Source organism: Anopheles cruzii, chromosome 2 (assembly GCF_943734635.1).
Source record: "Anopheles cruzii chromosome 2, idAnoCruzAS_RS32_06, whole genome shotgun sequence".
Lineage (NCBI taxonomy): Eukaryota > Metazoa > Arthropoda > Insecta > Diptera > Culicidae > Anopheles > Anopheles cruzii.
The window spans coordinates 32,117,641-32,136,313 of record NC_069144.1 but is presented as its reverse complement, the minus strand read 5'-3'; the positions used below and the strand labels follow the sequence as shown (position 1 = coordinate 32,136,313).

Genomic DNA, 18,673 nt, shown 5'->3' with positions numbered 1-18,673 from the left:
ATAAAGATTTTATTCTCAATCGTTGCTGGAGTTGACCTTGCAGTAGTGCCAACTTTGGGATATTATTCGCCATTCTTCCTTGAAGACTTCAAAATCGTCCGTGTAGTTAAACGAAACTTTGATGGCGCACCAGATGGCCCACCATCCGTCCTCGTATATTTTCCAACGCACTACCTTCCCACCGGTTGGCGTGTCCCACACACACTTCGACACGAGATCATCGTCCAACAGTGCCCTCATGACTGTGCGGATCAGTTTAGTTTTTTCTTTATTTTTTTTAATCATCCGCACGATCGGGTGGTTTTGTTCCCCGTTTGCCAATAAAAACCCCGCCACGAAATCCGCCAGTCTTGCTTTGTCCGCCACTGCCGCTCGGCCGAATGCCGCCAGATCGACAACCGTCTTTAACGGGAAGGAGAATGGAAGCTTGGACGGCCAGAGGATTTGGTTTTCGTTTTGCTTGGGCTCCTGACGCTTGCTTGATACCAGCTGGTTCACGTGACGGTGTTTTACGCGGGGCTTCTGCGAACCTCCGGACCTGCGGAATCGGCTCGCCGGTCCGTCCGGTAGGTCCTGCTGCTGTTCCTCCGGTTCGGCTGTTGGTTCGGCTCCGTCTTCCCGAGAGAAGTCATCGACGGCCGGCAGCAAGGTGGCGTTCCCCTTCTTGTCAGCGGCTGTGCTCACGACCAGCTAACAGAACGGGAAATGAAACACAAGGATATTAGAATTTAGAATTTTTAGAATCTAGCTCGTCTCGACCCGTACAAAATAACCTCACTTGCAAACCTTACGAGACATGGCAGACGGCAAGAACTAACACAGAGAAGAAGTAGTATCCACCACCGCATTTTGATTGGTTAGTGTAGAAAGTAAACAACACAGTCATACATACCCGGTCGCTGGAGTTGGCGTTGCTGACAAGCCCCGGCTGACGGTCCGCGACTTCCAGTCGCCGCTTCTTGGTAGCAGCGGTTGGCTGGAACTCCTCCGAACTGCCCGTAGACAAGTCGTCGGACACTGTGCTCGCAGCGTCCGACTAACAGAACGGGAAGGGAAACCAGAACGGGAGAAATCAACCAAAGACTTTAATGTCATTGACAAACAGTTGCAAGAATACAATGTACACATCGTATCGTTTGAAGAAATCCTCACGCGTTCCCAAGCAGCAGCAGCCGTAAATGGTTCCCACCTCCTATACGTTTAAAAATTTCCTCATTTATCCCCCTTATTAAGTTATGTTTAACGGTGTGAATGCTGAGCCTCGCACTGACAATAGTTTCAGAGAGAGATCAGATTTACCACACCACAAGTCAATAAGGTCATCACTTGAAGATTTGACCGGTTTAAATATGATTTTTCACCCCCGCTGATAGAGCAGTCGGTAGTGCTCTTCGCTGTCACGCAGCTGGCCTGGGTTTCGAATCCCGGGATCGGTTGTCACTCAACCGGCCATGGTTTCGATTTCCGATACCGGCGTGATAGGGGGGTTGGCGCGGGACTAACAATCCCGCCCGTAAAAATTAAATGTTACAGAGAGCACCAGAGATTAACATTGTCTCTGGTGCAGGCCAAGACTGCTCAGCGGTTGTAGCGCCAAAGAAGAAGAAATATGATTTCAAAATTTCCAGTAAGTGATCGGCTACACCTTATGGATTTAGGAGTTAGTCGCAAAATTTTGAAAGGGTTACTTGAAAAAAAGTTTTTAATGTTTGAAAGAATATCTAACTGGCAGAAAACAAGTGTGTCTGCCTACATGGTGCAGACAATGCTTCCTACCGAGGTACACCGTCGCTACACCATACTAGGTTGTTTACTAAGTTTTGCGGTTCGATAAATGATAAATAAATGATGACGGCATAGCAGCTATAAAATTTATTTTGACATGTCGATACTAAATGGCTTGTAAAAAAAGAAACTAAGTGACCGATTGAAATGAAACGTCGCATACGTTGTTTTGAAGAGTGTACGAATATAACCAAAACAATCCAAGCTCGTAGCAGCGCTCTCTGGTATCGACCCGCAAAACTTAGTAAACAACCTAGTAGCTTTTTGGAAGGGCACGAGTACCGAACTTTTCTGCATTACATGAGTGTTTTTTTTATAAGGATTATGTGTTTAAAAATACATACGAACATTATTTGTTATACTTCTGCGCCATCAGGCGAAATAAACTTACCTCCACCACCGACAGCGGCGAGGACACGCATAATTCGTGTTCCGCTGTGAACTGGTAGGAAGAGAGTAAGAAATAGTTAATTGCGTTTGCTGGTGTTTGGCCCTTTTTGTTTCTCGTTTCCAGCTCGGAGATTTTTCGGTACTTCTGGCGAATCAGCGCCCGTCGGGCCTCGTGCGTTGGTGGAGGTGTATATTTATATTGTTGGATGGCGTCGCGAGGACTCAGATCTGGCTTGTGGTTCTTGTGGTAACTTACAAATGCTCTAAACATACGCCGGCAGGCCGGCACGTCTTGGCCGACAATATCTGGCTCGGAGTTATGCGATACCCCTTCAGTTAGCATTGTATCGTTCCCTTTTATAGAAATTGCATCCGTCAGGAGCGTGTAATCTTGAGCGTACTTCACTCGTTTTTTCTTTTGATTGTCCATTTCGTAACCACTCACTCACTATTGAATGCAGTTTTCTGTTTTTATCCACGACGACCACGCAGTTTTCTGTTTTTATCCACGACGACCACGCAGTTTTCTGTCATCGACATCCCCACCCTGCGGGGAATCTAGACTTGACGGTTGTCTGTTTACCTTTTTTTTGTAACATTTTCCCGAAGCGGACATATCACGTATCTGCCCCCGCCTATCTGGCATTGCAGGGGGCGGAACGCGATTCATCATCGCCCTGTATTCACATGGTATATATATACAAATAGGTCTACACTTATATTACGCACATTCATAAGCCGCGGATATAAGCGTATAAACAGTCTCAGCTCCGCTACGAGAAGCTGTCAGTCCGTCGCGATTCCGCTCTTGCTCTTCACAGCCGGTTGATAGGAACAAACGGTACCGATGGTAAACAAACAACATGGTTAACAACAAACGGTTAGCGAAGTAGCGAAGCCCTCCTTGTTTGTTGGAGACATTGTGGTGATCTCTGGCATCGTTAAGCAGCAGCACTTTGACGGTATGACGAAAGCCGGCAGTTCACCATCGACCATCTACTTGCTTGGAATTTGCATACGTAGCCTAAAAAATGATCCACCGGCTGACGGAGTGATGAAAATAAGTCCTTTTGACATGGACATTGACCGAGCGATTCGTGGCGAGCCCTTTTCGTTCAAAATGCTCGTGCAATCGTTGTGTCCAACGCTTCGTGGTTTCGAAACAATCAAGGCAGGGTTACTACTGGCGCTCTTCAGCAGTGGCGAGGATATGCACGTGCTTCTTGTGGGAAGAGAAAAATCCTTGAATCATAAGTTATTGAAAAGTTGTGCCGCTGTATCGCCACGAGGAATATTAGTAGAAAATTCATGCGTAGAAATCGCATCGTCGCGCTGCAGTACTGCAATTTGCGCTGCAGTACTGCCATCACATCGCAAGGATATTCGAGCTATGGCCGTGGCTTAAAACCAAAATGACAATAAAGTTCCTGCTAACCCGGAAAGGGCAGATTGTTAAGCGATTGTTCCACAAAAGGGTAAGAGTGCTCGACTTAACTCTAAACTGCTACTACTTCATGAAATTGGTAATGGCGGGCGTTTATATCGTCCGAGCACACATTCGATTCGAACCAACCATAATTCAACCGATTGCAGCCGGATCCTTTGTATGCCCCAGAACACGCACGTAGTGCAAATGGATTAAATTGCCTCTTGTTTCGCAGCGCTCGTTTCGTAAAGGAGAAAGAAGGCAAAAAGAACGCATGTGCGTGTGTGACGAATTCCAAATGAGGGAAAAAATCTTGCAAAATTCGCTGCCAATTGGATTTGTATCCCACCCATCAGCACTTGTCGAGTGCCCGCGCGCGCCGGTGGCCGTGCAATCGGCCCGCAACAAATAATCCACGACCATAATGGTCGCAAATGGCTCCGGGGGTGCATTTGGTCCCTGGCACTGCCCCGCGGCCTCCAGTCCTCCAGATGGCATCTCCGCGGCGATACCGCCAAACGCACGCATCGCATGCACTTGCACCCGAGGGCTCTTATGCTGGTGGAGAGATCAAAATGCAATCAATTTCATCATGCATAGCCCGGTGCCCGGTGGGAAGAGGGTGGTGGAGTGCGGCGCCAGTCCATCGCGGGAGCCCAGTTTCCGCTCCGGGGCGCCCAGAAGCGCGTACACCGCTCGCCGGGACGCATGTAATGGATTATTAAGTGCACAGCTTTACCCTCGGCCTCGGCCAATGCGATAATCAAACATGTTGTTGTGCACTGGACTGCACTGCAAGCTATACAATGTGGTGGTTGTCACAGCGGTTGTCGGTACATTGTACTTGTAACACGGCTTGTTTAACCCACACTGACGGATTCTAATCGTCGCTAGTGCAGCGGTATTGTGCTATTGGCAGAATCCACCCTTCACCAGGCGACTCCATCGCTGGAAATCAATAACGCCATGTTTATGGGCATGTTTGCCTCCCGATGCCCAGTGATTGGTGCAGCAGGTATGAACACACAAATCGCACCGGTCACTTACTTTTGTAACGCTTTGAACATTTATTAAACAGAAAAAATCGATAGTCAGGTTTCGGTTGCAAATGGGGGAAGTTATGTTACTTTAAATGTCTTTAAAATCTTCCAAGAAATCTTCAATAGCTTGGAAAAGGCATAGGCGATGCGGTGTACTAATATCATAAGCTCCGTTAATAAAATGTAATGCCTGAGATGCCTGAGAGCGGCATTCCATTTAGCTCGGTGAGTCCCGATGGTAGATCACCACATTGTTTACCTACTCAATTTTGCTAGTTGGTCACTTCAAATCTAGTACGGATTCACTACTTCGCTACATATCAGTAAATTAGAAATCGCCTGATGCCTTACCATTGCGATTGACGAACTCGTTGGACAAGCAGCTCGCACTGCGGACATTTGCCTGCAAATGAGTAGAGCTATACTCGCACTCGGCACTAGTTCGGACGTCCGTCAACGTGGACCTGTCTGTCATCGGAACAGTGGAGTTATGCTCTGTAAGCTGCAACGGAATCGAATGCGTGAGTCTCATCACGCCACCAAGAATGGAGTCCGATTAGCATCGAGCACGTCAGACACCGTCTCTCTGCCATCCCTTGGTGGTCCCGCGGTCGAAATGCAATTAGGCTCGGAAAATTGTCATTCCTGACGGTGCTTAATTTTCCCGCGGGCTTTGAAAAGGTTTTTGGAGGACGCATGAAGTGAACGTTGTCAAACCCTGTAATGTTTCCCAACGTTGCTGGCTGCAGGGCCATGGGGCGGTACTAGAACGGAGATGGGACGAAACCGTGCCTTTCCGGCAGGGATCGGCCCCGTGAATCACTGTAGCTGACCGCAATTCTCGATACGGACGGTTCGCCGGAGATTGATACGCCACTGCTCGGCCATTACCGATCCGAGGCCATTTCAGTGGCTCGGTTGTTGAATCAGCACCCCGGCATTGCCAAGCTAAGCGAAGGTTCCATAAAGGATTTCTTTTGTGGTGGTGACGGCCTTACTACGGCTCGGCCTTCCCTGCTCGTAGGCCGTAGGTATCGCAATCCGCCTTTTCACGTCGTTTTGCTCCACTCGGGCCCTGGTGCTCGGGCTGGTGATGAGAGCTTACGAGGGATTGTGGACAAGCTGAGGGAATCGGAAGGACGGGCGGTTCGCCGCTGTGCTCCGTTGTTCCATGGTTGGAGATCCTCCCACGGCCATTACATTCAACAATGGTCGATACGGCAGGACAGGCGATGCCATGATGGTGGCAATGATTAAAAGGCGTGCGTAAGTCCGATGTGTCGGGTGAACAACAAATGTTTCTCCCGCTTCGAAGAGGTCCTTTTTCGGGCAAAAGACGAAGAATAAAACCGCAGCGAAACAACAAAAGTACAGCCCTTATCTATGGGCCGGTTTTTCGATGCGTCGATGCCGGTCCTACGTTTGTAGTCATATATTTGATGAGCGTCGTAAAACTGGACGGCGAGTCGTCGTTTTGTGCCTTCGAATAAAAAAAGGCCCGAGAGCGCACCCTTTTCTCGAGAGCGCAAATAAACCGGGATCCTTAAGAGAGCCGGAACCAGCCCGGCCATTGTCAGTGTCCACTTTCGCATTGCTCGTCCACCATTTGACGAAATGAAACCGTTGATAAAAGCGTCGAAATCGAAATCGCACACCTACCACACTGGTTGGCAAACGTAGTGTTATTAAAAATGCTCCATTACCTACCAGTGACCCGGGCGTTCCCGTTCGGAGCGTTGATCCTTTCCGACCGGAATCTGAAGCATCGAAAGTCGCTCACTGTTGGTCGCTCCGGAACTGGGGGTCTGTTCCGGGTGCCGAAAATCGTGGTAATATCCTTTTTGTTCGAGATTCACGCCGGTGCTGCGATTGTTAACGCACGCATGCTGGTCTACGCCCAGCAATTATTCCGAGTGACACGAACCATCCGTTTGGCGCCATGTTCGGAAACAAAACCCGCCAAACAAAAATCCATCAATAGAATAGCAAAAAGGCGGCTTTTATTGGGCGCGCGCACTACACGAAATAGCTGTGATGCGATGCGCCTCGTGGTTGTGGAATGAAAATAAAATTCGATCCATTCCGTGATGGACTCGAACACAGGGTGTAGGCCCTCGATGGAGTAGTAGGTAATGGGCGGGACACCTTCTGTTGAATGGAACCCGACCATTACGAGCTTCCTGTCAGGGAGGGATCAATGGGTTATGGTGTTTCTGTCCGGTGAGTGTTGAATTTATGGCGATTTACGGCCACGGCCGAACAAATTGATTAAACATTTCTTTGTGGCCGCTTCGAGGGCGCAGTGTTCCTTTTTTGTGATATGATTCCATTACGTTTTGGTTATTTACATCTACAGGCACGCGAGATGCAAAACTTAAGGTAAACAAACTAATGGCCGTGGATTAATTTACAGTTTGACCAAATGCTTTTCATTGACTAAACATTGATAGTAAAGCAACCGAAAACTTGTAGAAATGCGGAAAGTATAATAGATTTCACCCAGTTGATTGTGTTGTTTGAAAAATGGTTTATCGATCGTCGATTTATCAGTTTACCAAATATTTAGTTTTATAAAAATCAAGCTATCCATTCTTAAGCCACTCACAGCAATTTTATTTCTCAGAGCACGCAGAGCTGTATTATTATTAATATAATATAATATAATATAATATAATATAATATAATATCAAACTGGGGAAAAAGTAATCGACGTTTTTTGCGTGTACTTCAAAACTAGATTTGAGATGCTTCCAATTGTCCTATTTGCGTCAAATATGTACCGTTTTGTTGGAAAATTTGTTGTCTTTTCAAAGGTAGGCTTATAATGCCTCTATTATAAAAGGCTTACTCGTTATTGGCGAAAAACTCGAGCAATCTTTTTTCACAATCCTTTTTTGATTTCAGTTTTTTATCACTCAGGAAATTTTGTAATGCGTGAAAAAGCTGTCAAACGCTTGGTGCAAGGTCCGGACTATAAGGTGGATGCATTAAAACTTTCCATACAAGCTCCTGGACTTTCTGGCGAGTCACTAAAGACGTGCGTAACATTTCGTTTCGTGTCCCACCACAAAACCTCTTCCGTTGGCCGATTTTGGTCGGTTCTGGTCAATCACTAACATCAAATGGTGCAGTAATCGACAGTATAGATCTGAATTTAGTGTTTGGCTACACGGAAGCATCTCATAATAAACGATTCCTTTCAAATCCCACCATATATCCAGTAGAACCTTTCTAGCCGTTATTCCTGGTTTGGCTACCGGTTAAGCTGCTTCACCACGCTTAAACCAAGACCGATTTCACACAATATTGTCGTAAGTAATCCATTTCTCATCCCCAGTACCCATCCGTTGAAGAAACGGTCTGATTTCATTCCGTTTGGCCGAAATTGCGCAGATGGAAATTTGAACCTTCATGTTTCTTGGTGTAAATACGGTGGCGACCAAACATCGAGCTTCTTTGTGAATCCAGCTTTGCGCAAATGGCTTAAAACTGTCTGATGGTTAATCTTTAGCTCTTAACCGATGCACAAACTACTAACAGGCCGAACAACTTTCGTTATTTCTGTGATTTTATCGACATTTTCGATGACGTGTCTGCCTAGGCTTTAACAAAAAAAAATAACTGAAACGGGTCAATGAAACCAAAATTTATTGCAACTAGTTGTTAGAGTATCGGCACCGGCAATTTCAATTTCAGCGACATCGGCAATTTCAGCGACTTAGCTTGAAGTTTCACCATTTTCAAAGAAAACTGTAAAATGTACCGAATTTTCTCTTAGTTGACCTCCATTGTTAACACCCTGTAACTTACAAACAAATGGAACAAACAAAAAACAATGAGAGCATTTTTTGAAGTGTAAAGTATAAGCTTTAAAACGAGCCCAAATTTGAAACTGTGCGATTGATACTTCACGAGATATCGATCACTAACGGCATCTATTTTCAAAAACGTCGATTACTTTTTCCCCAGCCTTATATTCGTTAATCCTGGTTGCTTAAAGCTATACAGGCATTGCTTAAAAACTAAGGAGCAGAGAGGAAGAAGTTGAGAGGAAGGGAGAGCAAAACGGACAACAATGTCGAGCGAACCCATGTGAGGCAGTTAAAAACATCTAGACGGGGTAAAGGGATTGTAAAAGGGCGCGTCTGAAGGACGCTAGAGGAAGGTGAAAGTCAAAGTAACACTAGGAATTTCAACAGTATATTAAGTTTTCAAACTTAAGGTTTTTAAGGTTTCAAAGATAAAGTTGATAAAGTCAGGGTCAAGCTGTCTTGTTGTCTTCCGCACGACAACCGATATGACCGAATGGTCTTTAAGAAGAAAATAGATCTTTCTTCTGTGTTGTGTTGTGTACAAGATATAAATGTTTGCAAAGAGCAAAAAATAAAATACCAGAAACGGAAAATGTTCGTCAGCTGGTTCTATACTTCGAATTCTTCGGAGGCTTCGGAAAAAGGAAACTCTTTGACGGGAATGTACATATTCTTATGCAAATAATAATTATTAAAAGTTGACAAAGAGGAATCAATAGATAATGGCTAAAGTGGCCAGCTGCAGACTTCAGTGAACGTAGTGCAAAAGTGCAGTGTATTGAATAAAGTTTTCTCCGTTGCACAAATAAGGCTAATGGTCATGACTAATGAGCACATAATTTAACTCTTTGCGGTGCACTGTTGGCTCAGCTACGTCCAGTTCCGGTCTTTGCTAATGTGATCCTGTTGCTCCAGTCCAGTTCACCGTAGTCCCCATGCCCCAGGCCCTTTCTTCGCCCCATTTGTGGTCGACCTGTCCTCAATCACGCTCGTTCCTATGCGTTGGGCGTGTGAGTGTAACAACAGCCTCGAAAACGGCTTTGACCATACGAAGTTGACACATTGCTCCATGACGCAAGGGGGGTTTCAGGGCGGGTTTCCACTTACTTGCCGTTGGCAGCGGCGAACATTATAAAAACGGTTCACTTACCTCTCACGTTCAGCTTCAGCCACAAGGATGGAGGCAACTACACATAGTTGCAGTTATTAAATAAAGTGCTTATTTGCAAATAATTTATTCAAATTTTCGATTCAATTAGCGGTGGGATGCGTGAAAATTATGCTCCGATGCTGTGCTACCTTCGCCGGCCAAGGGGCGGCTGTTTGGTGATGTGCAGGCAAAAGGAGGTTTCGCAAACAGTGCAATCTGCCGAATGGAATGGACTAACCAACTGCCGGGAGCATGCCCGGGAGTGACATAATTTTACGCTTACCTAGACATTGCAATTAAATGTAATTCCATATTTTAAAGCCCACATACTTGCTGTGACTCGGTGATGCTGGGTATGTTTCGACCCCGAATCGAAACCGCTTCCCCTCGGCACTTTGATTACCGTCCGCATTGTTGACTACACACGGAACGTGCACTGTTGCTCGGCGGTATTCGTTTATGCGAAATATGCACTCGGCCGAGGTACCGTTTGCTTTGAGAAGGACCAAAGTGCCATGTATACGGTTTGGGGTGCGCAGATTTCGTGGCTTACGACGAGTGCAGCACTGTTTAAAACAGTTGTTGGCGATTTGTTCGAAACAATAATTCAATAAATAGGCGAACCTGGCATGTGCTACCAATGGAACGAGGTACAATTTGTTGCAATTCAATTATCTTGCTCTCGTTTACTGTTCTACGCTGGAATACATTATAAATTTCCGAAGGAATACATTATAAATTATAACTTACAAACGATGAATGGTGCCTTAAAATTTTCTCTTCAGAATCGGGTTTACTATTAATTTGTATCCTATAAGTTTCCTCATCTCTGTCTTGCTAACCGAAAACCGTTAAATTGAATCTAGTTGAATATTTTCAAATACTGTTATTTACACAGAATTCTAAATTTGATCGGCTCCGGTGGAACCATAAGCCAGTAACGTTTACCAAACATTGAAATAACAAATAGTGAAAAAATAAAGTTGAAAATATGCACTCTTCTGGCTTTACTTGACACTAGCAACGAAGCGAAAACCGAACGCGTTCCAGGTCAAGTACTTAGGATGCTACCAAATGCATTTCACAACGAAAGTTCTTGTTGTTGAAGCTCTGTGTTTAGCTAACAGGCAAACTTTACAATTAGTACGGCCATTTTTGTTCAAATACGTTGTGCATCAGTAGGTCGACCGATAGGATACTGCTACATTGAGCTACAATTGCCAGGGATATGCTTGTAACAGAGCAAAGTTCAAACGAGAATTTATCTGTGTGAAAGCGAGAGAGAGCGAGAAAAATAGAAAGAGATGGCTAGAGAGAGAGAGATAGAAAGAGAGTGGCGGCAATAACTAGCAGGATAACGTTAGCTCATTACTTACCACAGGTGTAGTGGGCATCAAGTAAATCCGAAAAATCCGTTGCCAATGTAGTTTCATCTTTTTTTGTTATATTTTTCCAGTACCCTGCGGTTATAGGCTGTGTTTGCTGGCATGTGTTTCATTTTTTTTGCCGATAAAATTTGTTCAACAACGCAAATCCACTTTGTTTCGTTACATAGGTAGGTGTTTTCCGCCCGATCACCCAACCTCACTGTTGTAGCTTTGTACACTTCCTGTCTCTTGCTCTCATAATTCATTCCCTTTCGCTTCCGGTGCTCTTGCCCACATTTTACGTAACATCTCTATAACCGCCGGCAACGTATCTCGTTTTACCGGGTGCAGAGACCCGCACTTCCCTTGATGTGACAATCCATGCGCACCAGAAACAATTAAACAAATTTGCATAAAACATGAACCAGTGCGCGCCCTAGGAAAATATATTTTCGTACAATTTGCATTCTATTATTTCAGTTCAAAATAATTGCAGTTAATTGACATTTTGAAACACGGCAATGTGGGCAGGCACGGCAAACAATCGTCCTCTGTTGCATTTGGACCTTATACTGTTAAAAGACTGAATGATCCAGTTGCTTTCAGAAAGCTGAATAAATGTATGCCGGTTGGCTTCCGAAAATGATTTGAAATAGTTTTTCGTCGATGTAAACGACTATTTCGCTAGTAAACAATTTTTGTTGGGTGGGAATACTTAAAGTTAAAGTGAGAATGCTGTGTTCTTGTGTTTATGTTGGATCTGCATTAAACCACTCTTGCAATTCTATGTTTTCAAACCATTTTACTGCACCAGGATAGTTGATGGCGTTTACTCGAATCGAGCCAATTTTTTTGTGCTCCTGCCGACGACAATGCTGAATATTCGATGTACGATTCTTTTATGAAATAGACTAGCTGCCGGGAAATCGACAAAATTTTGCTGAAATCGAAAATACAATCATTGTGAAGTGTTAGCCACAGCACCCAACACAACTTTTGCAGGAGGAGTTGCGCATCGGATTAAGGGCATAGCATAGTATGCTTTTGAAGCAGCATCACACTGTTGCAAGGATAAGCGGAAAATATGCCAAGCAAGACTCAACAGACAGAACAGGAAAAGAGTTTTCCTATAATCGCCGACAGCATCATCTCGCTGCAGGTGCATTTGGGTGAAAATCATGAAAAGCTAAGAATGAATGAAACGGAAATGACTTAAGTTAAAAAAGGATGTAGCAACCTGCAACTCAAGGAAGTTTGTTAATGTTAGTTTTATGACCAGCCTGGCGAAGAGCACAACTGTGTGCGGCCATTTAAATTTTCATTCATCTGCTTAATATCCATCTATATTCTGCTGATTTTCATACACAAAGCACACCACGTTTTGGGTTCCTTAGATGGTATTGTTGTTAAGCAGCAGCAAGTAAGCTTCATTGCATTTTATTCGAACTCGCAATTGGTGTCAGGAATTTTGCATGATGAACTTTTCCTGTACCGAGCGGAGTGATGAGACTTACTGCACAGAGTGTCGGGCTCTTAACTGCCTTTCTAAGATGCACTTTTCAGCGTACCCCTGGCGTGCCCGTCTAGCGTTCCCTGTCGTCGGGCACCCAACACAGTTTGTGAAACACCGCTCCTGATCATACCCTTACCGGTAGATGGCGCACCTCACCGATGGCCGTTGTCTTTCCGGGGGACCGGTCGACGCCAGAAGCAGCTTGTTTTGATAAACAGCAAGGATTAGCAGCAAGGAGCTTGGTGGAACTTTTGCACACGGCGGCGACCGTGATGAGGCTGTGCTAGACGAGGCTAGACGAACGGATGATAGAAACCAGTCCAGCCGGAGGAGCTTTCTTCAGCACCAGTTTGGCCGCCCGTTTCGTTTACGACCGTGGCCAATGGTGACAGTATCGAGCGGCAGCAGAGACAAATCTTGTCCTTTGCCGTGCATTTCCTCATCAAGCCCACCGTGGGGCACCGGCGGTGTCCCGGTTCCAGGTTCCAGGGGATGCAGAACACTCTGGGATGCGCACCTATCCTGTCGGAGCGAGGTGCTTTCCCGCAGCACGGAGGCCAAAGTATTGGCCACATCTCTGCGTGTGTGGCGCGTTGTTTGCGAAGGGTGAAGAGAGATTATAACTATTGTACGTGCACTCACCCGTCGGTCGGTTTTTCCTTATGCTAGCGACCTCGGGGGCTAGGGGCTAGGGGCTATTTATCTACCCTCCGGGCGACACTCCGCAGGAGGCGGTCGATATCGGGGCACGGGGCCCGAAGCGAAAAGGTATCACTATCTATTTCCATTCCGGTTAACTTACTTTTTAAAAGTCAAGTAAGCATAAAAAGGCACATACAACGGACGAAGATACGCCAATGGTTGGCACCATTGGACGGGCTGGGCTGGGCTTGGCCCCGTGGTCGGTAGGTAGGTCCCGTCCCAGCCTGGCCCAACCTGAGCTCGGCTCCCGCTGTGCCGCTGGTGCGGATAAAATCAGGAAACGGACCCGGAAATGGAACCACTGTGCCCCGGAGGGCATCGCGGAGCCCCGACGGTGCCCGAAGTTGTCGATGTGAGCATCGTGTGGTATCGTGTGGAAGTGAAATTGGCAGAAGGAAAACTTCTTTAATCCTGCATAAATCCCCGGCCCCGGGAAGACGGCCCGGGAGGATGGCGGCGGACGGGCGCGCTCACGTTACCGCTCGTGGAGCCTCATATTTTCTTTATTAAATTTCTGATACCTCTATCGGGGATCGGTGACTTTGGGTATCGTGTCTAGGCGATGCAAAAACGCCGAGCCAACCAAGAGCAGGGTTGCATCCTCACGTTGCCGTTGTATGGGCCCGCCGGCTCGTACCTACGCTGCACGCGTTTCACTTGGAAGCCCTAAGCCCGCCGGCGACGGGGTGTGCTCCCACGGGAGGCGGGTCAGCGGGATAGCGGCAGAAAGACGCAAGGTTTCGGTCGGTTGCAAGCAAATCGACAAACTTGAAAAAGGCTTTGGGATTTGCAAAATATGACACCTTGACACGGCCATCGTAAGCTTCGGTTGTTTATTGGCCTGTCAAAATGGGAAAACTGTTTCGAGCCGGCCCCGGAGCCCCGCCGGACGAGAGCGGCGAAGGCTTAATGGAAAAAAGGACGCACCGGAATTGAAATTCGTGCGCCTGCCACTCGATGATCGCAGGCTGTGGGGAATGCAAAATACCTAAACGAACGGGCCATGACGTGCCTGGTACGAGACAGGCCGAGGCAGCAACCTGTAAGCACAGGTGCACAGGGTGTAGGGCACCATAATCTTATTCCACCTCGCCGGGCGCCGGGATAATGCTCCAGATTGGCATTTGGTTCACATTCGACGATCTTCGCCCGGCGCCGGAAGAGAAGCCGGTGCCATTCAGGAGAAGCGCCCGGTTTCAATCGATTAAAAGCGTTCAAACAGATCAGAGGTTAGATTACGCGCCTGGGAATGTTTGGCATTCCCGGCGGGGACCGCAGGTTCTGCGAAGAGGACGCCGAGCCGAGCCGGGTTGCCGGAGGGAGACTGTCATCGGCATATTAATTTAAATTCGCTACCAAAGCAGGTTCGCTTGCCGGCTGTCGGAGATCAAAGGGCTTGGCAGCGCTTTGCAGATGGGATTTTATCATGCATCGCACGGTGCAATGGAGGCGCGGTACCGATTGCTGCAGGGAGCTGGCGATAGCAAAAAAGGTCCAAGAATCGAGATGTGACAAAAGTGGAAGCACGTGCGTAGACGGGGAACGGGCGGACGGCGATGGGAAGCTGCGTGCGATATGATCGGGAACACGGTTACATCGACGAACGTTGAAACTAAAGCTTCGGCCGCCCAACGGAATCTCGGTGACTTCGAAAACCGACAGCCCATTGGTTTATCAGAGATGTACCATTTTGCAGTCTTTTTCGTTGGGTTTACGTGTATACCGGGTGTTACGAGTGATGGTGAGAAAATGGACCCTACCTTGAAGGATCCTAAAGTCCACGACCCGGATTTCCAGAATTTGCTTACAGCGCCATATTAGTTTAGTTTCCCTTGAAGTCGTTATTAGTTTAAACAATGTTCCGTTTCATCTTGGAAACAATTACCATCAATGGGTAAACCGTGAAAAAATGGACTGTGATTTTACAATAGCGATTGTGAATACTGAGCGTTTTTTTTTCATTTTTTCATTTATTTCATAGTTTTTCATAGTTTCAACGCGTTACACGATTGAGGAACACGATTTGAGAATTTGACAGGAAAAGATGACAGCTGTCATACCGGGACTGGACTGGACCGTAATTATATCGTGATTGATTCGCGTTGATTTTAAAGAAAAATAAAAACCGAGACTGAGGCGCCACACGGTCCGTAGCAATAACGTAACATAACAAAATTTGACACTTAATCGATAAGCATGTGTCAAAAGCTTAAGCAAAAGCTTAATCGATAAGCATGTGTCAATGGCTCAGCGGACCCTGTAAAACATAACACATAACACGTAACAACGAGCGTTTGTTTACAAACGTGAGGATAATGTAGGTTCTTATTTGTGAAGTTTTTTTAATTTTAACTATACATTTTTATTAATTGACACATGCTTACCGATTAAGTGTCAAATTTTGTTATGTTATGGTTTTGTTACGGACCATGTGGCTCTCCAGTAACTGCGATGCCACACGGTGCATAACTGTAACACGTAACACGTAACTTATTGTCAAATCTGTTATGCGCCCTGTATAACGTCGTGTTATAGGGTCTGCTGAGCCACAACGCTTTTGACATTGGTCGCTGTACTGTCAAAATTGTTATATAAGAGGCTGTTAAATCTGCTGTTATGCACCGTGTGGCATCGCAGTAAGAGCTGGATTGTGAAGCCTCTTTGGGGCTGGATAACGAACTGTTTACTAAAAGCAACAAAGGTCTCGAAAAGATCGCTTCGCAAGATGTCGAAAGATGTGTTTGGATGATCCATTTTAACAAGACAAACGTAGACAAACACATCCATCTATAGCCACCTGGCTAATACGGGCCATCGTGGTATAGTGCAGCAGTCGTTTAACAGGTTTCGTTGTGTGATAAAAAGTTAGTTAAATTTCCTGCAGATTTCACGTCGCACGTCGATGACGGAACGCGATGGTCAGCTTTAATGTGGGATTTTCATTGCAAAAACCTACGAAGCAGCTACGGTAAGGTAATTTCGGACTCTTGTATGTAAAGTACACACAAAAAATGATTATCTAAGTGGTCTTACTCGGCGGAGCTTTATTGAGATCCTAATTGGAAAATAATTACAGCCCGGAAGCTCGCTCGTCCGCCAACCACCGTCGGTCGGTCGGTCGGTCGGTCGGACGGTTTATTCCACACTGCGGTCGTCCTGCTGTCGATGCGCACAACTGCTCGAAGCGCAGCCTCGAGGCAAAGGAAAGGGGTTTTTGCATTATGCAAATCTCTGCCTTATTCTGCCCGCCCGACGTCCGAGTCGAAACGTTTCCGGTCGGTACCGTGGCGGTGGCGGGCACTCGCACTCGTCGGTCGCCACTTTGACAGATCGGGGGGCCTAGTCCGACGCGTGGATCAGGACAAAGTTTGAAGCACGAGCGAGTTACAATGTCACAATATTGGCCCAACGGCGGTGCGTACGGACCGGAAATGCCGTAACTCCACTCTGGCAGCACCAGCAGCATCGACTGCGTCGCCGGGGATGAGCTGCAAGTGGCAACATTGTGGCGGCCGCCACTAAACCTAACGACATTTTAAATGCTGGGACAGTGGGATGCGCATTGCCATTACAACAATCTTGCGTTACAATTTGCGTACACGGTGCAGCACTCACCTGTCACGCGTGGGAAAATGATGGAATAAAATGTAAATTTAATCAAACACGGCAAGCGCAAATGTTGGCACAGGACTCTGCGCAGTCTGCGCCCATCGTACTTCCGGCTTCCTGTTGCGGCTGCGGCCCGAAATGTCAGTCACTGTTGCAGGCCTCCAGACAGACCCTCCGAGTGGAGAGCGATCCTTTATTCTGCTGCAGCAGCAGTGCACTTCGTTGTTGTCGGTGTCAACAGTGTCTTGTCCGATCGGTGACAATGGCCTTTCGCCGATGTTCCGGTCACATCAGGCCTGTACATTGAACGTCGTCGAGTAACAGGTCGCGTCAATGGGACCATCTCTATATTGTTTTCTTCTTTTGCCGAATTCGACGCCAACTTCACCATTATCCTGTACGACATACGCTCCTGGAAAACTTCGAAGGAGACAGACAGAGAGAGAGAAAGAGAGGCAGCGAAAGAACCCGTGAAATTGAAAGATGGGAAAATCAGTTCCAAACTTTCCCACTTCCTTATGTTACTTGAGGTCGGCGATGGGTGGTTCAGTCGACCGGCGTATGTGTGTGTATGTGCGCCGGAGGCAAGATCGATCGGCCTGGGTGGAAGGCGAATAAGTTGGCGGGCCAGGCCTCGCGGCACTTCCTTTCCCCGGCACGGACGACAGGACGACAAGATGTATGAGAATGGCGGCTGAATAGCAAATGATTTATTTCAGCTCATTAGGCGAATGACAGTTTGATTGATTTTTTCCTCGCCTCGGATGTGTGTATGCTGGCGGCGAGTGACGTGGTGCACGCAAGCGGAGTTCATTCACTGGAAAGAAAAGCAACGGTACACCGGTCGAGATTGGTGGGGTCCCGGGCAGCCGATGGAGCAGCTGATGAGTCGGGAAGCTGGTCGTCGCGAAGTGTCCTGTGCCGCGCGCGATGAGGGGGTCGCGTGCAGTGTAATGTATTCCGGAAGAAGAGTGATGGCGAATCCGTGGAATCGTTTCCAGGACCGGACGCCAGGACGTGCCTCGCGCCAGTTGCATGGAAATGATTATGTTAAAGTTACCGATTCGAAGGTATGCCAGACGTCGTCGGCGATGGTGGATGGTCTTTAGACGACCATGTTGGACATATTAAAGCAGCATTCCGGGTCAACTATTTCTTGGGCGTCCTTCGACATTCCAATCGCATCGTTTGTTGCGAGCATGTGTAGTGGACGTGCTTCTGGAATGTAGGTCCTGGCGTGCTGCTGGTGGGAAAAAGAAAATCAAAGGCGGCGAAACTCTGCGGCGTACAAAACAGCAAGCCGTTGTCCTTCTTTGTCCGAAAATCTATTGAACGTTCACTAAGTTTTCGAAAGGAACGTACTTTTTTCGTCGTAACCTAAAATATTTCATTAAAGGCTGTCGTTCACAATCCACTACAAAAGAAGGATATGCTTGAAAGGTCCTTTGATATTTTGAAATTGTCATTTTAATTCCTTTCACTAAGGATTCTCATTGACTTCTCATTATACACGGCTTATCTTTACATCTTATTATTATTATAATAAAGCACCGCCTTAAAGTTTTACACTCAGGGGTCAGGGTTCGGTTCTCTTCACATCTGATGGTTTCAAAATAGCAACTAAAGTAAAGTGTAAAGTGTTTGTTGGCCTTTCGCTGGCATAGTTTTCAACGGCGGCTATCATAATTATGCCCCTTTGCGGGAGCAGGTCCTGCACACTCGCGTCCCAGGCCACACACCGGGCAAGTGGTCCGAACAAAACGTGCAGCAAGTGTGTATTCCTTGCACGTTTATTTGCATTATCGAAATCACACGTGTTGTTCCAGCCCAGTGATCTCGCACGTAATTTTGCTGGCTGCTTTGCGGGCGATTTGTTTCT

General features: G+C 46.7%; 1 protein-coding gene across 1 annotated transcript; it reads right to left on the bottom strand.

Moving 5' to 3' along the window:
• On the bottom strand, positions 1-2,612 carry LOC128267945 (uncharacterized). Its single transcript, XM_053004910.1, has 4 exons — positions 2,432-2,612; positions 2,177-2,227; positions 893-1,036; positions 1-690 (listed from the first exon to the last, which is right to left on the bottom strand). Exons 1-4 carry the CDS (start codon positions 2,603-2,605, stop codon positions 16-18), a joined length of 1,044 nt encoding a protein of 347 aa, XP_052860870.1. The 5' UTR covers positions 2,606-2,612; the 3' UTR covers positions 1-15.
• Between the last annotated feature and the right edge of the window lie 16,061 nt (positions 2,613-18,673).

Excerpts from the sequence above, each read along its gene's own strand:
- LOC128267945 (XM_053004910.1), bottom strand. The coding sequence starts at position 2,605 with ATGGACAATCAAAAGAAAAAACGAGTGAAGTACGCTCAAGATTACACG. Across the intron at positions 1,037-2,176 it reads CGCCGCTGTCGGTGGTGGAG|TCGGACGCTGCGAGCACAGT; the intron begins GTAAGTTTATTT and ends CCGTTCTGTTAG. Across the intron at positions 691-892 it reads ACGCCAACTCCAGCGACCGG|CTGGTCGTGAGCACAGCCGC; the intron begins GTATGTATGACT and ends CCGTTCTGTTAG.